The 20,501-nt window shown below is 35.0% G+C and overlaps 1 protein-coding gene and 1 non-coding gene across 5 annotated transcripts in view; both read right to left on the reverse strand.

Moving 5' to 3' along the window:
- LOC129754721 (LIM/homeobox protein Awh-like) overlaps window positions 1-20,501 on the reverse strand; it is an 85,402-nt gene that overhangs the window by 21,636 nt on the left and 43,265 nt on the right. For all 4 annotated transcript variants that reach the window (XM_055750935.1, XM_055750936.1, XM_055750937.1 and 1 more), the window contains exon 2: window positions 7,087-7,268. In XM_055750935.1, the coding sequence (XP_055606910.1) occupies window positions 7,087-7,268 (182 nt within the window). The remainder of the gene's footprint in view (window positions 1-7,086; window positions 7,269-20,501) is intronic.
- Window positions 7,605-7,676, reverse strand: Trnac-gca (transfer RNA cysteine (anticodon GCA)). The gene has a single exon. It is a non-coding gene; the product is annotated as a tRNA-Cys (tRNA).

A 20,501-nucleotide genomic window follows, 5' to 3' on the forward strand; every position in this document is an offset into this window, starting at 1 on the left:
CCAGTATGAACGGACAATTTTCGTCCCGTTAAGTAACTCCGAAACCACTCCAGTAAAGATCCACAGAAGCCCAAGCGACCTAGCTTTGCGAGAGCAATCTCGTGGTTCACTTTATCAAATGCAGCAGACAAATCTGTATAAATAGCATCGGTTTGGGTCTTCATGGCAAAGCTTTCTTGTACGAAAGATGTGAACGTCAGTAAATTTGTGGTAGTTGATCGTTTAGGCATGAAACCGTGCTGATCGTTTGAAAAGTGGTGCTTGCAGAATGAAAAAATGGGATCCAACACAACCAGCTCAAACAGTTTTGCAATAGCACACAGAGCTGAGATACCGCGGTAATTGTTAATATCTTTCTTATCTCCTTTTTTGTAAACAGGAAACATATATGCTTCTTTCCACAAAGCGGGGAAGATAGCGCCGTCCAGTGATGCTTGAAAGATATGCCTGATAGGTGTTAGCAGATGAGGCATAAACCGTTTCAAAAAAGTAGCTGGGATTCCATCCGGGCCCTTAGAAGTAGAGTTTTTGAGTTTGGCGGTTGCTTTTAAGATAGCTGCATCGTCGACAAGAATACCATTTATTGAAGAGCCTAGAGGTGAGACATTACTCACAGCCTTGGTCAGTTGTTCTGCAGAAATGGACCCGCTTGTAAAAATGCTCGAAAATTTTTCAGCGAACAGATTACAGATTCCGGGGTCAGGCTGTTTTAGTTATTTTGAAAGAGTTATGAATGCTCTTTTTAAACTATAATAAAACACAAACCTAGAAGTTTGCTCCAAGATTTTTTTGCATGTTCTATAATAGCACTCAGTGCATGATTATTAAACCGCCATAAAACTTAGTGACAGTTCTCGATCAAGATGTCAAAACAGGACACGCTCAGATTAGATAGCACATATTTGAATTGGAACTCCCATTTTTACACATTTTTGGTAAGTTATGCGTGTTGGTTTTGAGTTAAAATTAAAAAAATACATCTTTGAAAACTTGAAATCACCGAAAGTGGTATGAATATCTTTACAATATGAGTATTGAGTGAAAGGGCCCAAATAGTAGGAAAAAAATTGTTGCTTGACGCCATCATTAATTCAAGATGGCGGCTTCACAATATGGTTATTAGGTGAAAGTAATAAACGAGTAGAAGTCAAATTTCGTTGCCGACGGTTAACAGAAACAACGTAACCTTATAGTTTTCGCTAGAATAAGACCAATACAATTTAAACGTAATAGCATGATAGGAATAATAGAATTACATAAATGGCAAAAAAAACAAAAACTATAAACAAAACAATTAAAGTGCTAAATGCATTAGAAACATAATGAAAAAATAATAAAAGTGATTTAAAATGATCTAAATTATCTTAAAATAGTAGTTTTAATGTAGTATTACGTGAAAAAAGTTGTGTTCAAGCGATTTTCATTGATTAACAGTATTTTAAATTCAGTGGAAGCTGCCATCTTGGATTTCAAGATGGCGTCGGAAAAAAAAAAATTGACTTCTAGTTTAGCCCTTTCACCCAATACCCGTATAGTGTAGTTTAATGCGACTTTTTGTCAGCATTAAGCATTAAAAGTTGAGCGGATGCCGCCATCTTGGATTTCAAGATGGCGTCTGATAGCGAAATTCAACTTCTACTCGTTTAGCCCTTTCACCCGATACCCATTTTTTTGGGGTTTCATGCGGTTTCAAGTCATTTACACCATTTTAAAGTTCTTGGATTTTAAGATGGCGTCAGACAACGAAATTTGACTTCAACTCATGATTTATTCCACGGGTCATTCAAAACCAATCCCTTTTCATTCAAAAAGTTTGTCCTCATTTACTGTACTAATGATTAACAACTACGAAATGAGGAACTCAACCTTAGCGTGTAATTGGTTGGCTTTGGGCTTGTGATATAGCTCAGTTGGCAAGTCTGTTGTCTCCTGAGCCGATGTCCGCGAGTTCGAGTAAGCATCGAACACAGTTGTACCGGATAGTTTTTCAATAACGATCCGCCAACTGCAACGTTGATAAAGTCGCGAATGCCATAAAGATGGTAAAACGACTATAATCGAAACAAAAAAAAAAAAAAATGGTTGGCTTGCGAGAGAAACGTCAAATCGTAGATTTTTTTGGGGTCATCATTAAACCATAATAAAACTATGAATTGGCTCACGCCATGTTGGTTGCAAAATCAAAGGGCACAAAATGACGCCATGTTGATGGATTCACAATGCAAGCATTGGAAAAAAAAAATTCAGGCCTTTTTCCATCTATTCCATCATGATAGACCATCAGATTTGACGAGGCGCATTTATTTTAAGATACTATTTCATATACATTTTACCTGAAATCTTGACTGGCAGTAGAAAAGACGCTCAATATATGGTTAAAACATTGGTTTTTTAGCTATTAATTTTACCAGATCATATCTGAATAATGCAATCATCATTCATCAACCATTATGGTTGCTGGAAAAAATAAAAAAAACTCCTAGAACTGACAGAACCGAAAAAAAACAAAAATTTCTAACATGTTTAATAATAGCTTTTTAAAAGCTTTGGTGACCAACATTGATGACCAACAATTATATGTCTTGATGACGTTTCTAATAAAGCCAAAATTAGGCCAAATAGCCTGATTTTGGCTTTATTAGAGTCCAGGTGATGTTATAGAATGCGCTTTAGCTTTTTTATGAAGATTAATGCGATAGTCCAAACGATATTTTGCTGACCATCATAAAGCTTAAATTGTTACTTGGGCTGTGAACATTTTTTTTTCATATGCCATCCCAGAAACGAGTTCAGTGTATTTCCCGATTATCCTATTTCCGGGCATGATCAAATATTCAGTATCGAAATTTAGGAAAGTTGCGGACCGTCCCAATAAGCTGAAAATATGGGAAGAAAAGCCAGTTTCTGCCAGATTTATCCAAATTACTTGCGAAACTAAACAAGTTGAGTTACTAAAATTATTTTTGTCAAACGGAAATCTGGCAAGCTAAGTATATTGCATTGTAAACAATTATGTGGTGTCTTCAAACAATAATCGTTAATACATCACGTACAAATATTGCATAGGAGTTAAACTTTCTTAAAATTCCGGTAGAAGCTAAAATTCATTCAAATTTATTTAAAATCTATCATTTCTCAAAATTCTCTTATATAAAAAACATCAAAGACAAACAGTAACTTGTTTTTCTTTTCATGATTGATTGCAGATGATCGAATGCAGATTAGAAAGCATCTGGATAACCCATGGAAATGACATTCAGAACTTAGAATTAGAATAAAAAACCAGAAAAAATAATGGAAAAAAATCAAATCCATAGAGATACAGCTATAAGAGTTCAAGAGATTTAAAGAATTGAAACCTAAAATCGGATTTCATTCAGAATCATAATTCGACGTCTCAAATCAAATATTTGAGAAATAAATAACAAATGCATTTTTTATTCAAAATTCAGAAACAAAGCTACAATCAGGGCCAAAGCAGGAATTGCAAAATTTATAATTGAAATCCAAATGTTTTATTTCAATTTCATATCTCAAAAAAAAAAGGTTTTCATGCAATTTGTTTGAAATTGAAAAAAATAAGCCGGATGATAAACAACTTTGTATAAAGAATAAGATTCTCATCAGATAAAATATTCAATAAATAACAGAAAATTTTGTGAAATAGCTCTTCTATATATGGCAGAACGCTCAAAACACAGAATCATAAATCTGGAAGAAGATAAGATTTAAATCATATTCATATTTAGAGAATAACTCAATGAAAGTCGAAATTCAACTATGAGTATGTTTTTATAATAAAAATAATTTGAAATTTATCTACAAGAAAATAACATGCTGGTTTCCGACATTTGCTCAAGTAGAGGATAATTTTAAAATAAAAGTGTTAACAATAATTTAGCATTTTTCATACTAATACTTTTGCATGCTTATAAAGTGAGAATTATAGACTGTTCGATTTTATTTTTATTGTAGTTCTCGTTAGCAGTCGTTAAAATCATAACTTTTTTTAAATGTTAAAAAAATATTTCATATTCAAAAAATAATGATTGATTCGCTAGTAGCTCCTGGAATATTTTCTTGATTTTTAAAAGTTTTCACCGGACGAGTGAAGCAAACTTTGATCTGGCTCAAACAAAACTCAAAACGGTCTCAATTTTCTTCAGCTATCTTTTTTTTTGGGAATTTTAAAAACAATTCGAATGTTGTTGACAAATATCGATAAAAAAAAATTAAAATTAAAGATGTTTGGTTTTGGTCACTTTGTTCTTGCTTTTTTTTTTGAATAATTTGATTTGAATTTGATTTGTTCGTTTTTTGTTTAAAAAAGATCAAAACCAAATGCCCAGATTTTGCTCGGTTTTGAAACATTTGTTCTGATTTACCCAACCAATATAAATATGGACAAAATTCTGCAATTTTTATTCTTGGGGGCCCCCTTAACTTATAATATAGTGAAACTATGAGAGATTTTATTTCACTTTTGTTATATTTTAAGTATCAATTCAAATTTTCTCGTTTCAATTTTTTTCAATTTCAAGAGCTTAATGCGGAATGATTGAAGTAATGTTATATATTTTTTTCTTCCTCGGGGGGCCCCCTTGAGCCGGGGGGCCCGGGGCAATTGCCCCTTTTGCCCCCCCTTTAATCCGGCCTTGCATTGCAGATAGGTAAAACGTATTTTAAGATCTGAATGTGTATAAAAACATAAAAATATAGGTTATTCAAGATGTGTGGCCCACGATTCCCCACAAGCTATGATTTGCAAATTGGTTGCGTTTGTGTGACTTATTGATGTTTCATCAAAATTTCCTTTTCCTCGTGAAAGATCGTGACAAAACTAAGATCATGAGCGTATGAGCATTAGACCGCTGCAAGCTTTGTATGGAAATTTTAAATTCTGAACTTTTAACACCTCCCATAACTTTTTTTGGTTGTTTTTGCTGCCAGAAATAGCAATAATTTTTTTTTGAAGCGATCCATTCAGTCCTGAATTAGCACAACTCGTTTTAATTTTGTATGGAAAATTGTATGGGAAAACAAAATTTTTCATTCAAAAATCGCCCGAGATGTACTGAAAGTTTCAAAAAATTCAACTTTGGATGAAAATTATTGCTTGATTCTTGCAGTACAATTCATGTGAACAAAGCACAAACCTAACTTGTACCCCAGAAAAGTTATTAGATGTTTTGCAAAATTTTTGTTTTCGAAATAATTTTTTTAATTTTGACGTTTTTGTCTGCTTATTTAAAAGCTGTGTAGCCGTGGGATGAAAATAAAAAATCTCAAAAAACTGCTTTGCATTGCCAGAGAATTTATTGATTTGAATAACCTTTGCAAAACCATTTCATGCAATTATTAACAGCGCTAGCAAGCAAAGTCTGTCATTTTTAAATACTTTTCAATGGATTCAGATTTTTAATTTTCAAATGGTTATAACTTTTTTCATAAAATTCTTAGCTGCGTGTCATGTTAGCAAAAAATGAAGCTTAAGAATAGTCAAAATCAAAAATTAAAGACCGACTTCATTTCAAGTATATTTGAATTTTCTGCATGATTTAATGTGCAAAATTTTCTTCTTCCATACAAATTTCCATACAAAATTGAAACGCATTGCGCTAACTCAGGAATCAACCAAATCATCTAAAACTTTACACTGATGCTTGGTGACCCAAAAGGCATCGAAAAAACATATGGGAGCAAAAAGTCATTTTTTGCAGCGGTCTAATGAGCATATTTTTGTTATGCACTTTAGGTTCACCATCGATGAAATTAGCGGGTGTTTTTTTAATTATGTAAGTAAATTTTTCCAACTTTTTTAGCTTGATAAATAAAAGAATCATATGATGCGTATTTCGGTCAACAACATATAGGAATACATGGTCACGCACAGCGAAGACGATGACAATTGGTTTGAGATTTTTATCGCAACATACATCTGAGATATTAAAAGTGGCCCACGTTTCCCCATGGCCCACGATACCCCACTCGCCCCTACTTATTCCGATGAATAATATCGTCAATATCACTTAAACAAGATTCGTGCTGTTTGGACGAACCGTTTCAGAAGGGGTGATCCAAAAATCTGAGAGCTTAGACGTGATTTAAAACTGGTTTAATTTGAAACAATGTTTGAAAATTCTTTTGATTTTTTTTTTGCATCTAAATGACATTGTTATTCTTTTTTTTTTTTAAATATGACGATTCATTCAACACATTTGTTGCCACCTTTTGCCTTTTCATCTAGGCAAAAAAAAACCTGCTTCAAAATGCTGAAAAAGGTTAAATCCATCGCTACGAATGAGTGCTGAAATATGCATCCCGTTGAATTTTTCACCATATTTCATCACCTAGTTTGGCCGAGCAATAGGGGCAGCACAATCCCAACGTACCCAAGTTAGAACCATGTTGGAAATGCCCTAATTGAGCTTAACTGTGCATGTAAAGTGTTTATCTATGCTGTTTCTCCATGGCACCGGATCCGTTTTCAACCATGTTTAACATTTTTCGCCTTGTGGCCATTTTCCTCCCTTCTTTTCTACTGTGCTGACGTTCCTATGCTTGGTATTAATAATATATACGCAAACCACGATTAGGGTCCGACTTTTGGCTTGTTGCCCCTCCATTTTTACATAATTAGCAGCTATGCAGAAAGGTACACGAGCAACGAATTTGGTAGTTTGCATGATACTTATTATTCTTGAACATTGTTTTACTGGCCAAGTATAGGTAGCTAACCAGGCTCAGAATATATTTTAAATTTTGTTTCTCACATTTGTAAGCAAGTCCGCGTTTCTATGCATTGAATTTGCGAAGTTGTTCTAATACATCAGCATGTTTGCAGAAAGATGTTTTGAATTATTGTTGGTTGAATTTTTCATCATCTATGTTCAAAAATGTATAATTCTTATTCCAGAACACGCTTTTGTTTTTTCCTCATCTTTCACATAGGACTAAACAATGCTAGATGTCTACGTTAATTAGCTTAATTGGATAAGATTTCCGTTGGTTTTCAATTTAAATTTAACCTAAGGTTAAATACCGGTTGAGCAGGTTAATGTTAAAAGTTCTTAAATTACCACTCACTTTGCGTAGTCACCTTTGCAGTAAACCTGCCGATCTTTGAGGAAGCAGGACGGCTGCTGGTCTAGTAGGGTGTGGCAAATGCAACACCGGAGGCAGGCCGAGTGCCAGGAACATCCTCCCACATCGAGGAGAAACTGATCCGAGATGGGCTCACCGCATGCCGTACACGAGCGAAGCTCTTTCTGAAATGACAGAAGAAAATGTCGAACAATTATGTGTGAATTTTCGATTACAACTTTACAATTGAGATCTTTTTAAACTAAGCCTACTAAACTAAGCGATAATAACAACATGACGATTTTGTTTGTTTTTGAACCTTTTGTTTGCCCCGTCCTAGTGGGAAATAAACGAAAACGCTATTAGAAAATTTATCATAATCTTCTAAATATTTTTTTTTAAATTCAATCCATCTTTAAAAAGTTCCATTCATCAATTTAATTCTAATGCATAATTATGTCATTGATCATTCATCAAAGTTAAGTTGACACATTACTTTCCGTTGACCCCTTAAAAAATTGAGGGGGCACCCGGGTTTGAACCGGGGACCTCTCGATCTGCAGTCGAATGCTCTACCACTGAGCTATACCCCCAAGCGGTGGAAAAAGCCCTCCTTGATGCAATCAAAAATGACCGGATTGTCATCGTCACACAGCAAGCGAGCGAACGCGCCGCATGCCTGGGTCAGAAACGACAAACGAAAATAACGAAAACCAAACAACCCAACACGTCGACGACGGCGACGTCAACGTGGTTTCCCACTCACCCAATGGGGGTTGTCTGGCAAGCGTCGATGTTTAGCACCTAAGCAATCAAAATCAATCACATTTCAAAAGTGTAATTTTAAAACAGAACTAGAGAACGTTTTTCGGTAAATACTTTACAAATCGTTGGTGTTTTTTATCAGGTTAATTTTTTTTATCAATTTCATCTCACTTAACTGAATGTTTGATAAACCAATTACAGTGCGCTGCCTGGTACCTATATCTAAAAATAGAGAAACGCGTGGCCCAGTTCAATTCTTCCCACTCGCGTTTGCTGGTGACTTGGGTGTTATTTGAATGGCGTTTGCGGGAACTGTGGATGTGTATCAGAAGAGATTGTAGAAGGTAGAAATATTTTATAGCTTGATGCAGTTCAGTTGAAATTATTTTGATTGGTGCGTGAGAAAATTGTGCCATATAAATAAATGATTAAAAATCTGGGTTTTACTGTTTAAATTCTTAAATTCAAAATTTAATTTTTAATAACTCTTAATATAAATTTGGATGAAAATAAGATTATACAATTAGTTTCTGAAGTATGAAGCTTCTGGAATTTTATTCATCTTTAATTTGAATTGGTTTGTTGTTGAATTACAAGTTATCATAAAATCATACAGTTTCAATTTTAATTGTACTGAAACGAATGAAATAGTTACAAAGTTGCAACAAAAATTATAGAGAATGTGAATTATTTTCCTTTCTTCAAGTAGTCACCTACACATAATTCCAAATTTTTGAAATTATTTTGAATTATAATAAAAAAAAACATGAAATGATGGGTTAATACTGAGAGTTAGTACTATTTTATAGTGACGAGTCTTAGCCAAATGAAATAGACAAACTTTCAGATGGAAACTTTAAACTGGATTTTATCTGAAAATTTTAATATAATTGTGTGGATGAGCTGAAAGTTCTTCGCAAAGTTCTTCGAATTAACAGGTTACCTCATCCGCCATATTGGTTATAGATTTCCAGAATGATGAAGCAGTTGTTATAAAAAAATACTGATGATACTGAATTCTTCAGTTTTTCCATAAAAATTATTTTTTATGCTAGTAACTTGTACGCCACTGTCCTCAAATTCATAAATCCAACTTCCCAGATTTAAGAGCTTCTTAAAGAGATACGATTTGGTTAGTGGTTGTGCATAAAATGCGAATTTATCGCGGAAATTGATATTACTGAAAACTATTTCCAAGCATATTGTAAGCTTAAAAATTAAAAATATCGCAAGAGGACACATCTAATAGTGCTAATTAATCATTTAACAAGCAAATTTCAAGTTCATTAACAGTAAAATATAAAATTGATAAATCATATTTTCTCGTAGCTATTTTCTTATTCGAGTTTTGGAATGATTCTAAGCTCTGTATTCAATATATTTCATACTGAATTCAATTGTTTCATCGCTAACTTTAGTTCCTTAACACAAATTACGGAACTTTTCGATGCAAATCAAGAAAAATAAAGCTTTAATTTTGTTTTCCATGGAATATATGGAAAAACTCATAACAACTACGTCATCGTGCTTTGCGTGGGCTAATTTCACGCTCGATGTACGGTACCCCATAATGAATATACTCTTGTTTCGGCGATATAATTGGTGAAGATCTTGAAATCCAGCAGTGTTAGTCAAAAATCACTAAAATATCTTCCGAATGATTGCCTTGTCGCCAAAAAATTAGTCGGCTGATAACGGGATAGTTTCAATTCTCAAGAGAATAATTAAACAAGGTAAACTGATTTTGGAAGATTTTTGCATCCTAAACTCAATTTTTGTCAAATTTTGTGTCTATCACGTCTAGTTTTGTGGCGTTTAGTAATTGCAAAACTTATCAGTAAAGAGTTAAATCGATCAATGATAACTGATGAAGTTACTAATCTACATAAATAATCTAAAAACTATTTTGAATCTATTCATTATCCTTTACTCATTCAACGATACAGATTTAAGTGAAGAATGCCACAAAGTAGAAAATTCCCGGAAAAAACTATACAGATTTTGTTAAGATAATTTTTTTTCCGAAGATACAACGACTCAAAAAAATAAATTTTATACTCTTTTCCTGAAAATTTCATAAATAACATTATAACTATTTCTAAAATCACAAAAAAAGGTTTGTTTAGTTAAGTATTTGACACTGAAAATTTTGATCTAATTCACAACTTTGTTGAAGGCATAAAATTCATTTTAACTTGTGCATTACAAAATATCCTAGATTGATTTATGTTCTTTAATTTTTTCATCCAGAAGTCACGGTAAATTACTTATAGTCTTCAGAAAAATTGATCATTAATATAAAACCGATGTTTTTTTCTTAACCTTTTTGATGTTTTACACTTTGATAAAAAGTGCACACATTTTTTCAATGAATTTTTACCTTGTATTTTCAAAATTATACCGAACGAGAGCTGAAAAAAAATACAAATTGACATTCAGTGTCCCTAAATAAGTCAAAATCAGTTTTAAAATTCTTTGCCCCTCGTAAAATGTGAATTTTGTTTCCTTGTGTTACAATTGTGAATGCCGATTTTGAGTTGTGGAGATGATTTTCAATCTCCATCGCAAACTACCAATTCCTTCATATTGAAACAGCTTTTATAATTACTATTTATTTCTATTTGGCTTTCAACGTATAGGGAACGCAAAAATTAAAACACACTAGCTCTTCTTTAATTTAAACTATAACTTTTAATATTAAAAACTTTTAATATTTAATATTCGATTTCTGTTTGACAGTACTTGCAGTTCTTTTCGCAGTCATCCATAATATAAATGTTTGATGTGATAGATTTCAAACAGAATTAAATTAAATTGGATCTAAAATTTAAATTTTTATTTTTTAATTTCATATTGCCTCTAGGTTAATCTGAAGTTTTATAATTCATATTTGAATGATGGATAATTGTGGGTGAAATTCGTGCAAAAGAATGTTTACTGTGAATCAGAACCTCTAAAATCACAAGTGAACATAGTACTGCATTAGATTTTGGAATGAGTTTAGCGTTAAGTTTAGAAATTATCAATAAACCAACTGCAAATAAATGAAAAAAATAGAATTTGAAATTCTAATTTATATTTGAATTGCAGATGCGTATTAGCATTTTATTTTTAAAGTAGAGTTATATTTTCATATTTTGTCCTGATTCTGAGTGGCTGATTTTTCCTCGATATTGAAAATATTTTCAAATACAAAAAGAGGCCTAACCTTCTGTTGCCCGAATCTTAATTAAAAACGAATTTCATGCGGCATCAACACGATGTTGTATATTACGATTTAATTTGTTTTGTGAAATATTGCTTACAATTTATGTTAAAAAAATAGAATGTAAGACTATCAATAAAAGACAAATGTACGTTTCTTAAGCGGAAAATTGATCACTCCAATGGAGAATTTGACTACACTTTTAATTTCTTACTATTAAGAGCAAGTTTCCTGGTGTTGGGAAAAAGTGATAAAAATTTCGACATTTACGGCACATTTTGGAAATTTTGCCATGTAAAACATTTTCAAGATCTATGGCCTTCTAGTTTTTTTACAACACGTGTTGTATTTTCGCATGCTGTGATGCAAAAATAGCAATATTTCTATCACATACGGCTGAAATAGAAACAGTGTTGTAAAAAAATACAACGTTCCAAAATCTTGAAAACATTTTTGCATAGTAAAATTTTCAAAATGTCAAAATTTCTACCACTTTTTCCCAACACCAGTGAACTTACTCTAAGGCAAATTAACACCTGAAGGCCAAAGATCTTTTTTCACTTCTAAGAACGACCAAGGTCTGTAAATCCATTAAACATGGTAGAAATTTATGAGAATAAGAAAATTTCAAATCACATGATTCCGTACTTATATACTTTAAGGACTCTATTGTGTTGTTAGTTTGTTAGCCTACTTGGTTGAAAGATTCAACGGAATCAAAGCAATCGAAAGATTCCTTTTAATTCAACCACGCAATAAATGAACGACGTCAGCAGGAAACAAGTTTTCAAAGAATTCAGTGTTATTATAACCATTTTCACCCCCCTATTTGATTTTTTCAAATTTGTCATTCCATTAAAATTCAAAACAAAATGAAGAATTCTGAAGCTCAGAATTTTAAACAAATACAAAATTTATTACCATTTGCTCATGTAAATTTATGTATAGTAAATAAATCGTTAGCTAATTTAAAATCAACACTCTTAGTAACTCAACAAAAGTTATTTGGTGTAATTAGTCCCAAGGAATTGCAGGTTGCAATTGCTTGAGTTTGGATGATCGACTTTTATGAATCTTGAGTCTTCAAGTGATAATTAAAAAAACTTTTTTTTTGTATAAACATTCCCATGGAGTGGAAATTTTTTAAAATTTAAAAGCTCATCAACTAGCTAAAGTTGTAAGTTTTAGTTGTGATGCAGGATTGAAAACCTGCAACCTTTGAAACCTTTGAATCCGACTTTAAACCAAAAATCTGTTCCGAAAAAGAGTTGAATTAAAATTGTTATCAAAGACAAAATCATGAAAATTTTGTCATCCAACTAAGCCAAATTAGGTTTTTTTAACGGACAAGCCTAAAATATTTCAATCAGAATTTTGACAGTTTTAGTTTCAATCAAAATAGTTAGACAGTAGCCAGTTTTAGAAAAAAAAAAATCCGAATTGGAAATTTTAATGTTCAGCTTATTGTAGAATAGTATTGTAGATAGTTCAAAATTTATAAATTTTTGTTCTACTAACTTTGCATCCCCGATTAAAAAATGTCTTGATTAGTTACTCAAAATAAAAAAAAACAATTATTTGAAACAATTGTTCAATTCATTTTTTAATTCCAGAGCATCAAGCGAAAAGAGATAGATTTTAAGGCTCGAATGAAAACTTCAAACGAAATTACCGAAGAAAGATATCGATATAAGGAGAGTGTATTCGAAAAAATAAATTCAACACTGTGTTTTGTGAATAACTTCTGCGTGCATGAATGGAAATTGATTAAATGTTCAGTAAAGCTGCCTAGTAAGCCCTAGTAATCAACTGTTAAGAGGTATTTGGAATAGCGTCCAATGAAGAAGTTCATCGACTTCAATTTTTTGGCACCACGTGCGCCATCTATAAAGCATACTATGAACTACCTTTTTTCCATTATTTCTTTCTCTTTCCTTAAGCTTCGTTTTCAAAACTATTCAAAATTTTCAATTTTATCGAAGTTATGGCAAATTTTGCAGATTTTCCTCCTTCTGCATAAAAACAACATATTTGACTTGTTATCACTCTATCTCTGTTCCGAGTTATTAAACCTTTCCAAAAACAACCAAAACAGAGTATCAACTTTGTGACCTATGGTTAGTGTTATTAAGGGAAAAGGTTGAGTTTAGAGGTAGCCTTATTTGTATATGAGCCATTCATTCTGTCAATGTTATGTAATTCTGGCCAACTAGCCACCTCAAATACTAGACTTTTTTTTCGTCTTATTTATCTCCGGAACTTCCAGGCGAGACTTGTCAATGGAAAGTTTTTGGCTGGATACCTACCAGGTGCCCGCTAATGAGTTCGTTTTGCTGTCCATTACGTACTTTTAAAAAATATCTACTCCTGTTCCATTGTTTTGCGCACGTTTTGACCACCGTATTTCGTTTATTTCAACGGCAAGCAGCTTTTTTACCTTGCATCAAATCAAGTCTGGCCTGTTTATAAGCCAGCTAGGCGAGCCAGTAAAAAAAAAAATTTTGTCACTCCTTTAATCGAAATTTTTGGTTTGCGCTTGATAAAACCTTGATAATGCTTCTAAATAAAACCCGCTCATTTTCACCATATTTCATTTCTACTAACCTTCAATCCATCTATGAAAAACTTATATAACCTAGAAATCAAGTAACAAACATAAATTACGGTGATTAATCTTTTCTAAGTTTTTTTTTTCATTTTAATTATATTTTACATGTGTTAAATGTCATTATATCCCTCATCTTATCCCATCAAACTAAATTTTTGTTGTTGTCGATAAATTGTTTGGTGACGGACAGTTCTGTTCTTTGTCAAAGATTGGGAACAGTTAGTGTATTGCACAATATAACCTATCGATAAAGTATCAACAGAATAGTCGGACTCTAGTCCATCATCTAGACGTGATTGATTGGGCCACAAAAAACTGTCATGAAAGTTCTCACGGAAAAGTCATCAATTTTTGAATGTTTTCCCACTTCTCTTCTGCAGATCAAATTGTAGTACATTAGAGCACAAAAGTCCTACGACAATAAAAACTTCTCCCGGGAAGAAATTCGTACCCATTCTTGGCCGAACACGACTTACGTCTTGCCATTTCCGGTTCCCGGCTACACTTCAATTAGGTCTTTTCTAATTGGTCGAACTTTACGATTTTTCGACACGCATAACGGCTCAAGTGCGCTTCTGGTGGGGACGCACCTTGAGAAGAGCGAATATCCTGCACAAGCAACGATAGATAACATCTGATTGAACGGGGGACCACCAAGTAAAGTGGGCGCGATTCTACAAGTCAAGTTGAGGCCTAACTCGTTTGCTGTCACGGAACATATCGGATCGGAAGCGCCACCACCACACAGTAGTGCCATTTCTTAGAAACATTTTACGAGTTGTTTTTCCTGTGTTTTTTTGTGGTTCGTGTTCGATTGACAAATGAGAACAACTTTATTGAGCTACTGCTACCGAGTCGATATTCCAAATAGTTGAACAACATACCCAGGTCATTAAAATGGCCGATGCAGAAAGACATAAACTTCATTCGCTAGATGATGCGATATAGAAATGCTGTTTCCTTATCGATTCGTTCGAATTGAATCAGAGATATAAAGGGTGTTCACGATGAAATTGCCACACTACGAAATACTTTTTAACCGTTGGGTAGAATTTAATAAAAATTTGGGTGGATTTATTTCATAGTGCATTGTTTACATCCTGCAAGTTTTAAAGTCCTGTGATCAAAACTATCGGAAATGCAGTCGAAAGAACAGCTCGTGCTTGATACCTAGTGCGTGGTAATCGGGGGTGGCAGAAGGACCATGACAATAAACTTTTGTCATCGTACTGGCAAGCCATGATGAGATGTTGCAGTGAGTTCGATTCTCAATATACATTTTTTTATGTATTATCCGATAGGATGAAAATTTCATAAAATTATTTTCTTGTTTCGCTTGAATGTAGTGGGTCATGCATCATTTTGCTTGGCCGCTCAAGTTTTTATACCAGTAGTGCTTTTCCATATCATATAATCTTTGGTACAGTGCACTTTTCAGCGCATTTTTGGCACAGAGATTTGCTAAATAGGAATTGGATTTTTGCAACCTTTTCTATGGGTTTAGCCACCCCACTGATCATACACTGAGCACGTTAATTTGTGCACTTTTTTGGCAAGCTATAGTACAGAAAAGTTACAGATCTAGCATAACATTTAAAAAGGGCGAAACTAGCAGTTAGCTCGAAACGAGAAAAACGCGTTTGAAAATTCGGAACACCTATTCAAATCCTATTTATAAAATCGACCACTTTTTGTACAACAAAATAAAAAAATGTGCATTATATTCACTTATTGTTCGATGGTTATCGAGAACTTTAACTATTTTCACGTAATTTCGGAGATTTTCGAGTTTCGCCCTATTATTGTTTTTGATTTCAGTTACGTCTGCAAGTTTCGCCCAATTGATCGGCCGTTTTTGTTTTGGTTTTGAAGTTACGCCCATTCATCCTACACGCAAAAACTAATTAGGCCGTTTTGTCACACACGGTCAACTCAGTTACGCCTTTTGGCTCTACACGAATAGAAAAATTCACTCCATTTTGAATAGGCGTAACTTCACGTTCCAACGAAAATACATCAACAGGAAGTTTCGCCTAATTGAATTTTATAAATTTTTTGAAAGTTTTAAGTAATTTTAAGATAAAACCGCGTTTGATAGGTAAAGTGCAACCGCGTGCATTCGGAATGACTGTTAACTCGATTTGTTTACATTTGGCAGTTTCGCCCTTTTGAAATGTTACGCTAGAGTTGTTTTCTTTTTGTCAGTTTTTCTCAATCTTGAAAAAATTACGGTAAATTTGAAGGAATTTTAAAAATGGTTTAAACCAATTTGAATCTTTGATATTATTTTAAGCATAAGTCGATTCGTGTCACAGTCTGCAACAAAGTTGTTTAATGAGCTTAACAGCTAAACTGAAAGACTTTATTGAATGATGTTAAAAAGAGTTGTAATCTTATATATTCCAAAAATGGTATGACTAAAATTTTAAGCATATCTCTGAAACGAACAGCTAAAGGGCGATACGGTCAAAATTTGGTCAATATCAACTTGACGTATTTCTTTCAATTTTGCATTTAAAAAACCTGAACACCCCTCATTTTGAAGGTGTGTGTGTGCAGAATGTTGCTCCTATTTTGATTGTGGAATTCACTCTTCAGTTGTCAAAATGGCGTCCAAGGAAGAAAATCCGAGCTACTCGCACGCAAATCGCTAAAAGTTGCCAAATCCACCGTTATAAATGTAATCAAAGTGTTTGGGGAACATTTGTCGACAGCCTGGAAGTCTGGATCGGGGGAAAATCGAAAACCGGAAGCCTCTGAGACGACAAAGAGAGTTGCGGGTAGTTTCAAGCGAAATAATAACCTCTCTCTCCGAGATGCCGCAAATAAGCTGGGTGTATCGTCTACAACCGTGCGTCGAGCCAAAAAACGAGCCGGACTATCGACTTACAAGAATGTAGTGACTCCAAATCGCGATGATAAACAAAATACGACGGCCAAAGCGCGATCCAGGAGGTTGACGAAGTTTAAAACCGTGGTAATGGACGACGAAACCTACGTCAAAGCCGACTACAAGCAGCTTTCGGAAAAGGAGTTTTATACGGAAAAAGGAAGGGGAAAGGTAACAGATATTTTCAAGCAATGTTCCGAAAATCAATCATTTTCCATCAGCCATGCGTTACTGCATTCAGAGCCAAAAAATCGAAGCAGTCAATTTTTCCTCTCCTAACAAATCATATGAACAATCATGCATGACAACGGCGCTGCTGTATTTGATACATTCCCGCAAAACATGATGTGGTAAAGAAGGACGTAGACTATCACCAACGAACGTCTCGATGCTGATTTCCTTCCTTGACGACTTTCAACCTTTAGGATCATAACTGATATTTATCAGTTTTGAGCAATCTATCTAGGCTATCAGATGATTTTTTATTTTTCGCTTTGCGTAGAAGGACGAAATCATGACTAGGTAACCGCAATGAACTGTCCAGCATGTGCTACGGCTATTTTGAACATGTGGTCCTGGTATTTCTTTAGATTTTTCCTTCTGAAACATTCATGATCGTCTATCAATGACGATCATTATCAACAATGACGCGAGGATGGACGTTCTGGAATGATTGAGGGAGCAACGTTCAGAATGTATCACCAAGTATGTCGATCACCGTCGATTAGCCACGTGACGAATAGCAACGGTAGCCCTCGATGGGGCATGGTATATTTCCTTGTATCAAATTAGTGTTGATTTTCGACAAACATTCAACGGGTACTTTTACCACGTGCGTATTACGGCACCCGGAGATATCAGTATTCAAGTTAGAAACCAATCCTGATTGCTTTTCTTGAGCGATTTTCCGAACATTGTTTTCAAGCACATGAAACTGTCAAAGTTCGCGAAGAAATATCAGGCTTGGCAAGCCATCTGTACCTGTGGCTTGAAAAGCAGCATTTTCATAGCTTTCGGGACTGTCAACCAAGAAATTTACGTGAAAGAGTGTTTGAATAAACGTCTGCTGCCTTTCCTGAAGAAACACGGTTGTTCCGTACTGTTTTGGCCGGGTTTGGCATCTTGCCATTACGGTAAAAAGGCCATGGAGTGGAACGCCGCCAACAACGTGCAGGTGGTTCCCAAGGACAAGAACCCTCCCAACACGCCTGAGCCCAATTGAGAAATACTTGGGCTATTGTCAAGCGGAACCTAAAGAAGACCAAAAAAACTGCTAAGGACGAGCAGCAGTTCAAGGTAAACTGGCTTTCTGTGGCGAAGAAGGTAGCCAAGGTGGCTGTACAATATCTAATGGCAGGGGTTTACGTAAGGCCCGGCAATTCGGATTTGGAAAAGCGGAAGCCTAACTGAATATTTTTCCTGAATTTTATACTAATTAAACTTGAAAAAAAAATTTAATATGATTTTTAAAATAAACTATTTCACGCGTTTTCCCTTGACCAAATTTTGACCGTATCACCCTTTAAGCATGATCTGAATCCGTGAATGAATAAATAATAATAAACAGAGTCAAATCAGGTTTCAGCTTTAACGTAGGGGTTTAATATATTAATTATTATGTATCAAAGATCGTTTTCACTTAAAACTGATCTGTTTCACATTTTTCACCCGTTTTATCACTAAATCTAGAAGTGACTAGGCATCAAAAATGCTGTTCCCCTGTGTCAAATATGTTACCGTATCGAGAATTTAAATTTGTAATTAATCCTTTATTCAGAGACGGTAACCTTTTTGTAGAATAACATTATATTGAATCATGGAGATTTCTCCGACTTTCATTTCGAATGAAGTTGATGAAGATACAGGAAAATTTTCATTCAAATGATATAAACCAATAAATTATTCAATTCTGAGAAATGGTAATTTTAAATAGAGCTTCGCGTACCACAAAAAGACAGCCACGGGTCAATTGTGGCCCGCGTGCCATGGTTTGGTCACCCATGGTGTTAAACCTATTTTTTCCCATTTTTTTAAATTCTACCATCTTTGTGGTATTTGTATCTTGCGCAAATTGTACAAAATTGAATGTAGCATCGCATGCAATGTAAAATATGAGCGTTTGCATTAAACTGTTATAAATGCTACATACTGAAATGAAAGCTAGCTATCCTTAATCCATGTAAGCTTCCTGATTTCGGTTTTCGATACAAACTGGTTGGAATTGAACCTCGTCTTTTTTTACTAGGCTCAACAGAAAGCCTTCTGATGCATTACCGCCATCCAGCCATATATAGTATGACAAATCGAGCGCTTTCCACCGAAACTGAAGCGTGCCCAATCGATAATCACTCAATACAACCGGCCGATCAATGCTTCGAACACGCTCGAAAAAAAAAACTAAACTGAACATCTCAATCGCTATACCGAGTCAAAAGGGTTCAGGTGCGTTGATAAAGCGTAATAATCGGATAATAACCGGCAAGTCGGGAGCAGTTCATCAGCCAAGGTTCGAGCTTTGTACAATATTTTGTAAACACTGACTGACTGCACTTCTTCTGCTTCGAATAGGCTTGGTCTGGCGCTAATGTGTGACCAGAAAGTTGCGCTTCGTAGACGCTAATTACGGATGGAAGTAACATGGAAGCGTTTTCTATGCCTTTTACGATGGACGGTTTCTTTTGTAGAAGATCGGCAACAAAAAAAAAAAAAAAAAAAACAACAGAAAAAAAAATAGAAGATGCGGCCGGCCAATGACGGATCGCGGTGGAACCGATTTGTTTTGAATTTTCCCGTTACGCCTAATTTGCCTTTCCAACGCGATAATATTTTATGGTCATGAAAATCTCCGGTAGCCGCATCTAGACTGAATCGAATCCGCCGCATCGTGGCGATCAGTGTAAAAGGTTGATATTAGCAATATTAAAAAATAAATTTGCTATTGAAAAACTATCAAATTTTAATTTGAAGATCAGGCTTGATTTTCAGTAGATATGTACTAATATTCGGCCAAAAATTTGGTTCAAAGATTATTTCTTTTTTAAATTTTTACAATAACTAATTAATCAGGTTTTCAAATGATGTTGGATAGTTTTTAAAATATCAAAAAGTAAGGCTTCAATCAAAAAATTATTTCTTTAACATGGTTTTCCGTCTCACAGCATAACTTGATGAACGTAATTCCTAAAATTCACCCGGTCCATGGCAATCGTTCTCCAACTTCTCGGGTATTCCCACATTCGCCAGATCACGTTCCACTTGGCCTAACCATCTCGTTCGTTGGGCTCCTATCGTCTCGTTCCTACCAAATTGGTAGCGAAAAGCTGCTTTGCAAGAGAACCGTTCGGCATTTTCGCAACATGTCCTGAACAACGTATCCGTCCAGCCTTCGTCACCTTTTGGATACTGGGTTCACTGTAGAGACGCGCGAGCTCTTGAATCACACTCCGTTCTCCTGCACGCCGCCAAAGATGGTTCTTAACACTCGTCGCTCGAATACTCCGAGAGTGCGCAGGTCCTTCTCGAGCAATATCCACGTCTCGTGCACCGGTCTAATGAGCGTTGTGTACAGGTTACACTTTCTGCGGGGGCTAAGTTTTCTCGCCCGCAGTGGCTTGTGGAGTCCACAGTAGGCACGACTTCCGCTGATAATTCGCCGCCGGATCTCACGGCTGGTGTCATTGTCTGCGGTCACCAGTGAGCCGAGATAGACAAAGTCTTCGACTATCGCCAGTTCGTCGCCGTCGATCGTGACCTTGTTATTACTGGACAAGCGGGCTCGGTCGGTCTCGGATCCGCAGGCCAGCATATACTTCGTCTTGGACGTATTAATCATCAACCCAATCCTTCCTGCTTCGCGTTTCAGTTTGCGATAGATCTACTCCACCGCCGCAGATGATCTTCCAACTATATCAATGTCGTCGGCAAAGCAGATAAGTTGACTGGATCTGTTG

The sequence above is a fragment of the Uranotaenia lowii genome, chromosome 3 (assembly GCF_029784155.1).
Source record: "Uranotaenia lowii strain MFRU-FL chromosome 3, ASM2978415v1, whole genome shotgun sequence".
NCBI classification, from domain to species: Eukaryota; Metazoa; Arthropoda; class Insecta; order Diptera; family Culicidae; genus Uranotaenia; species Uranotaenia lowii.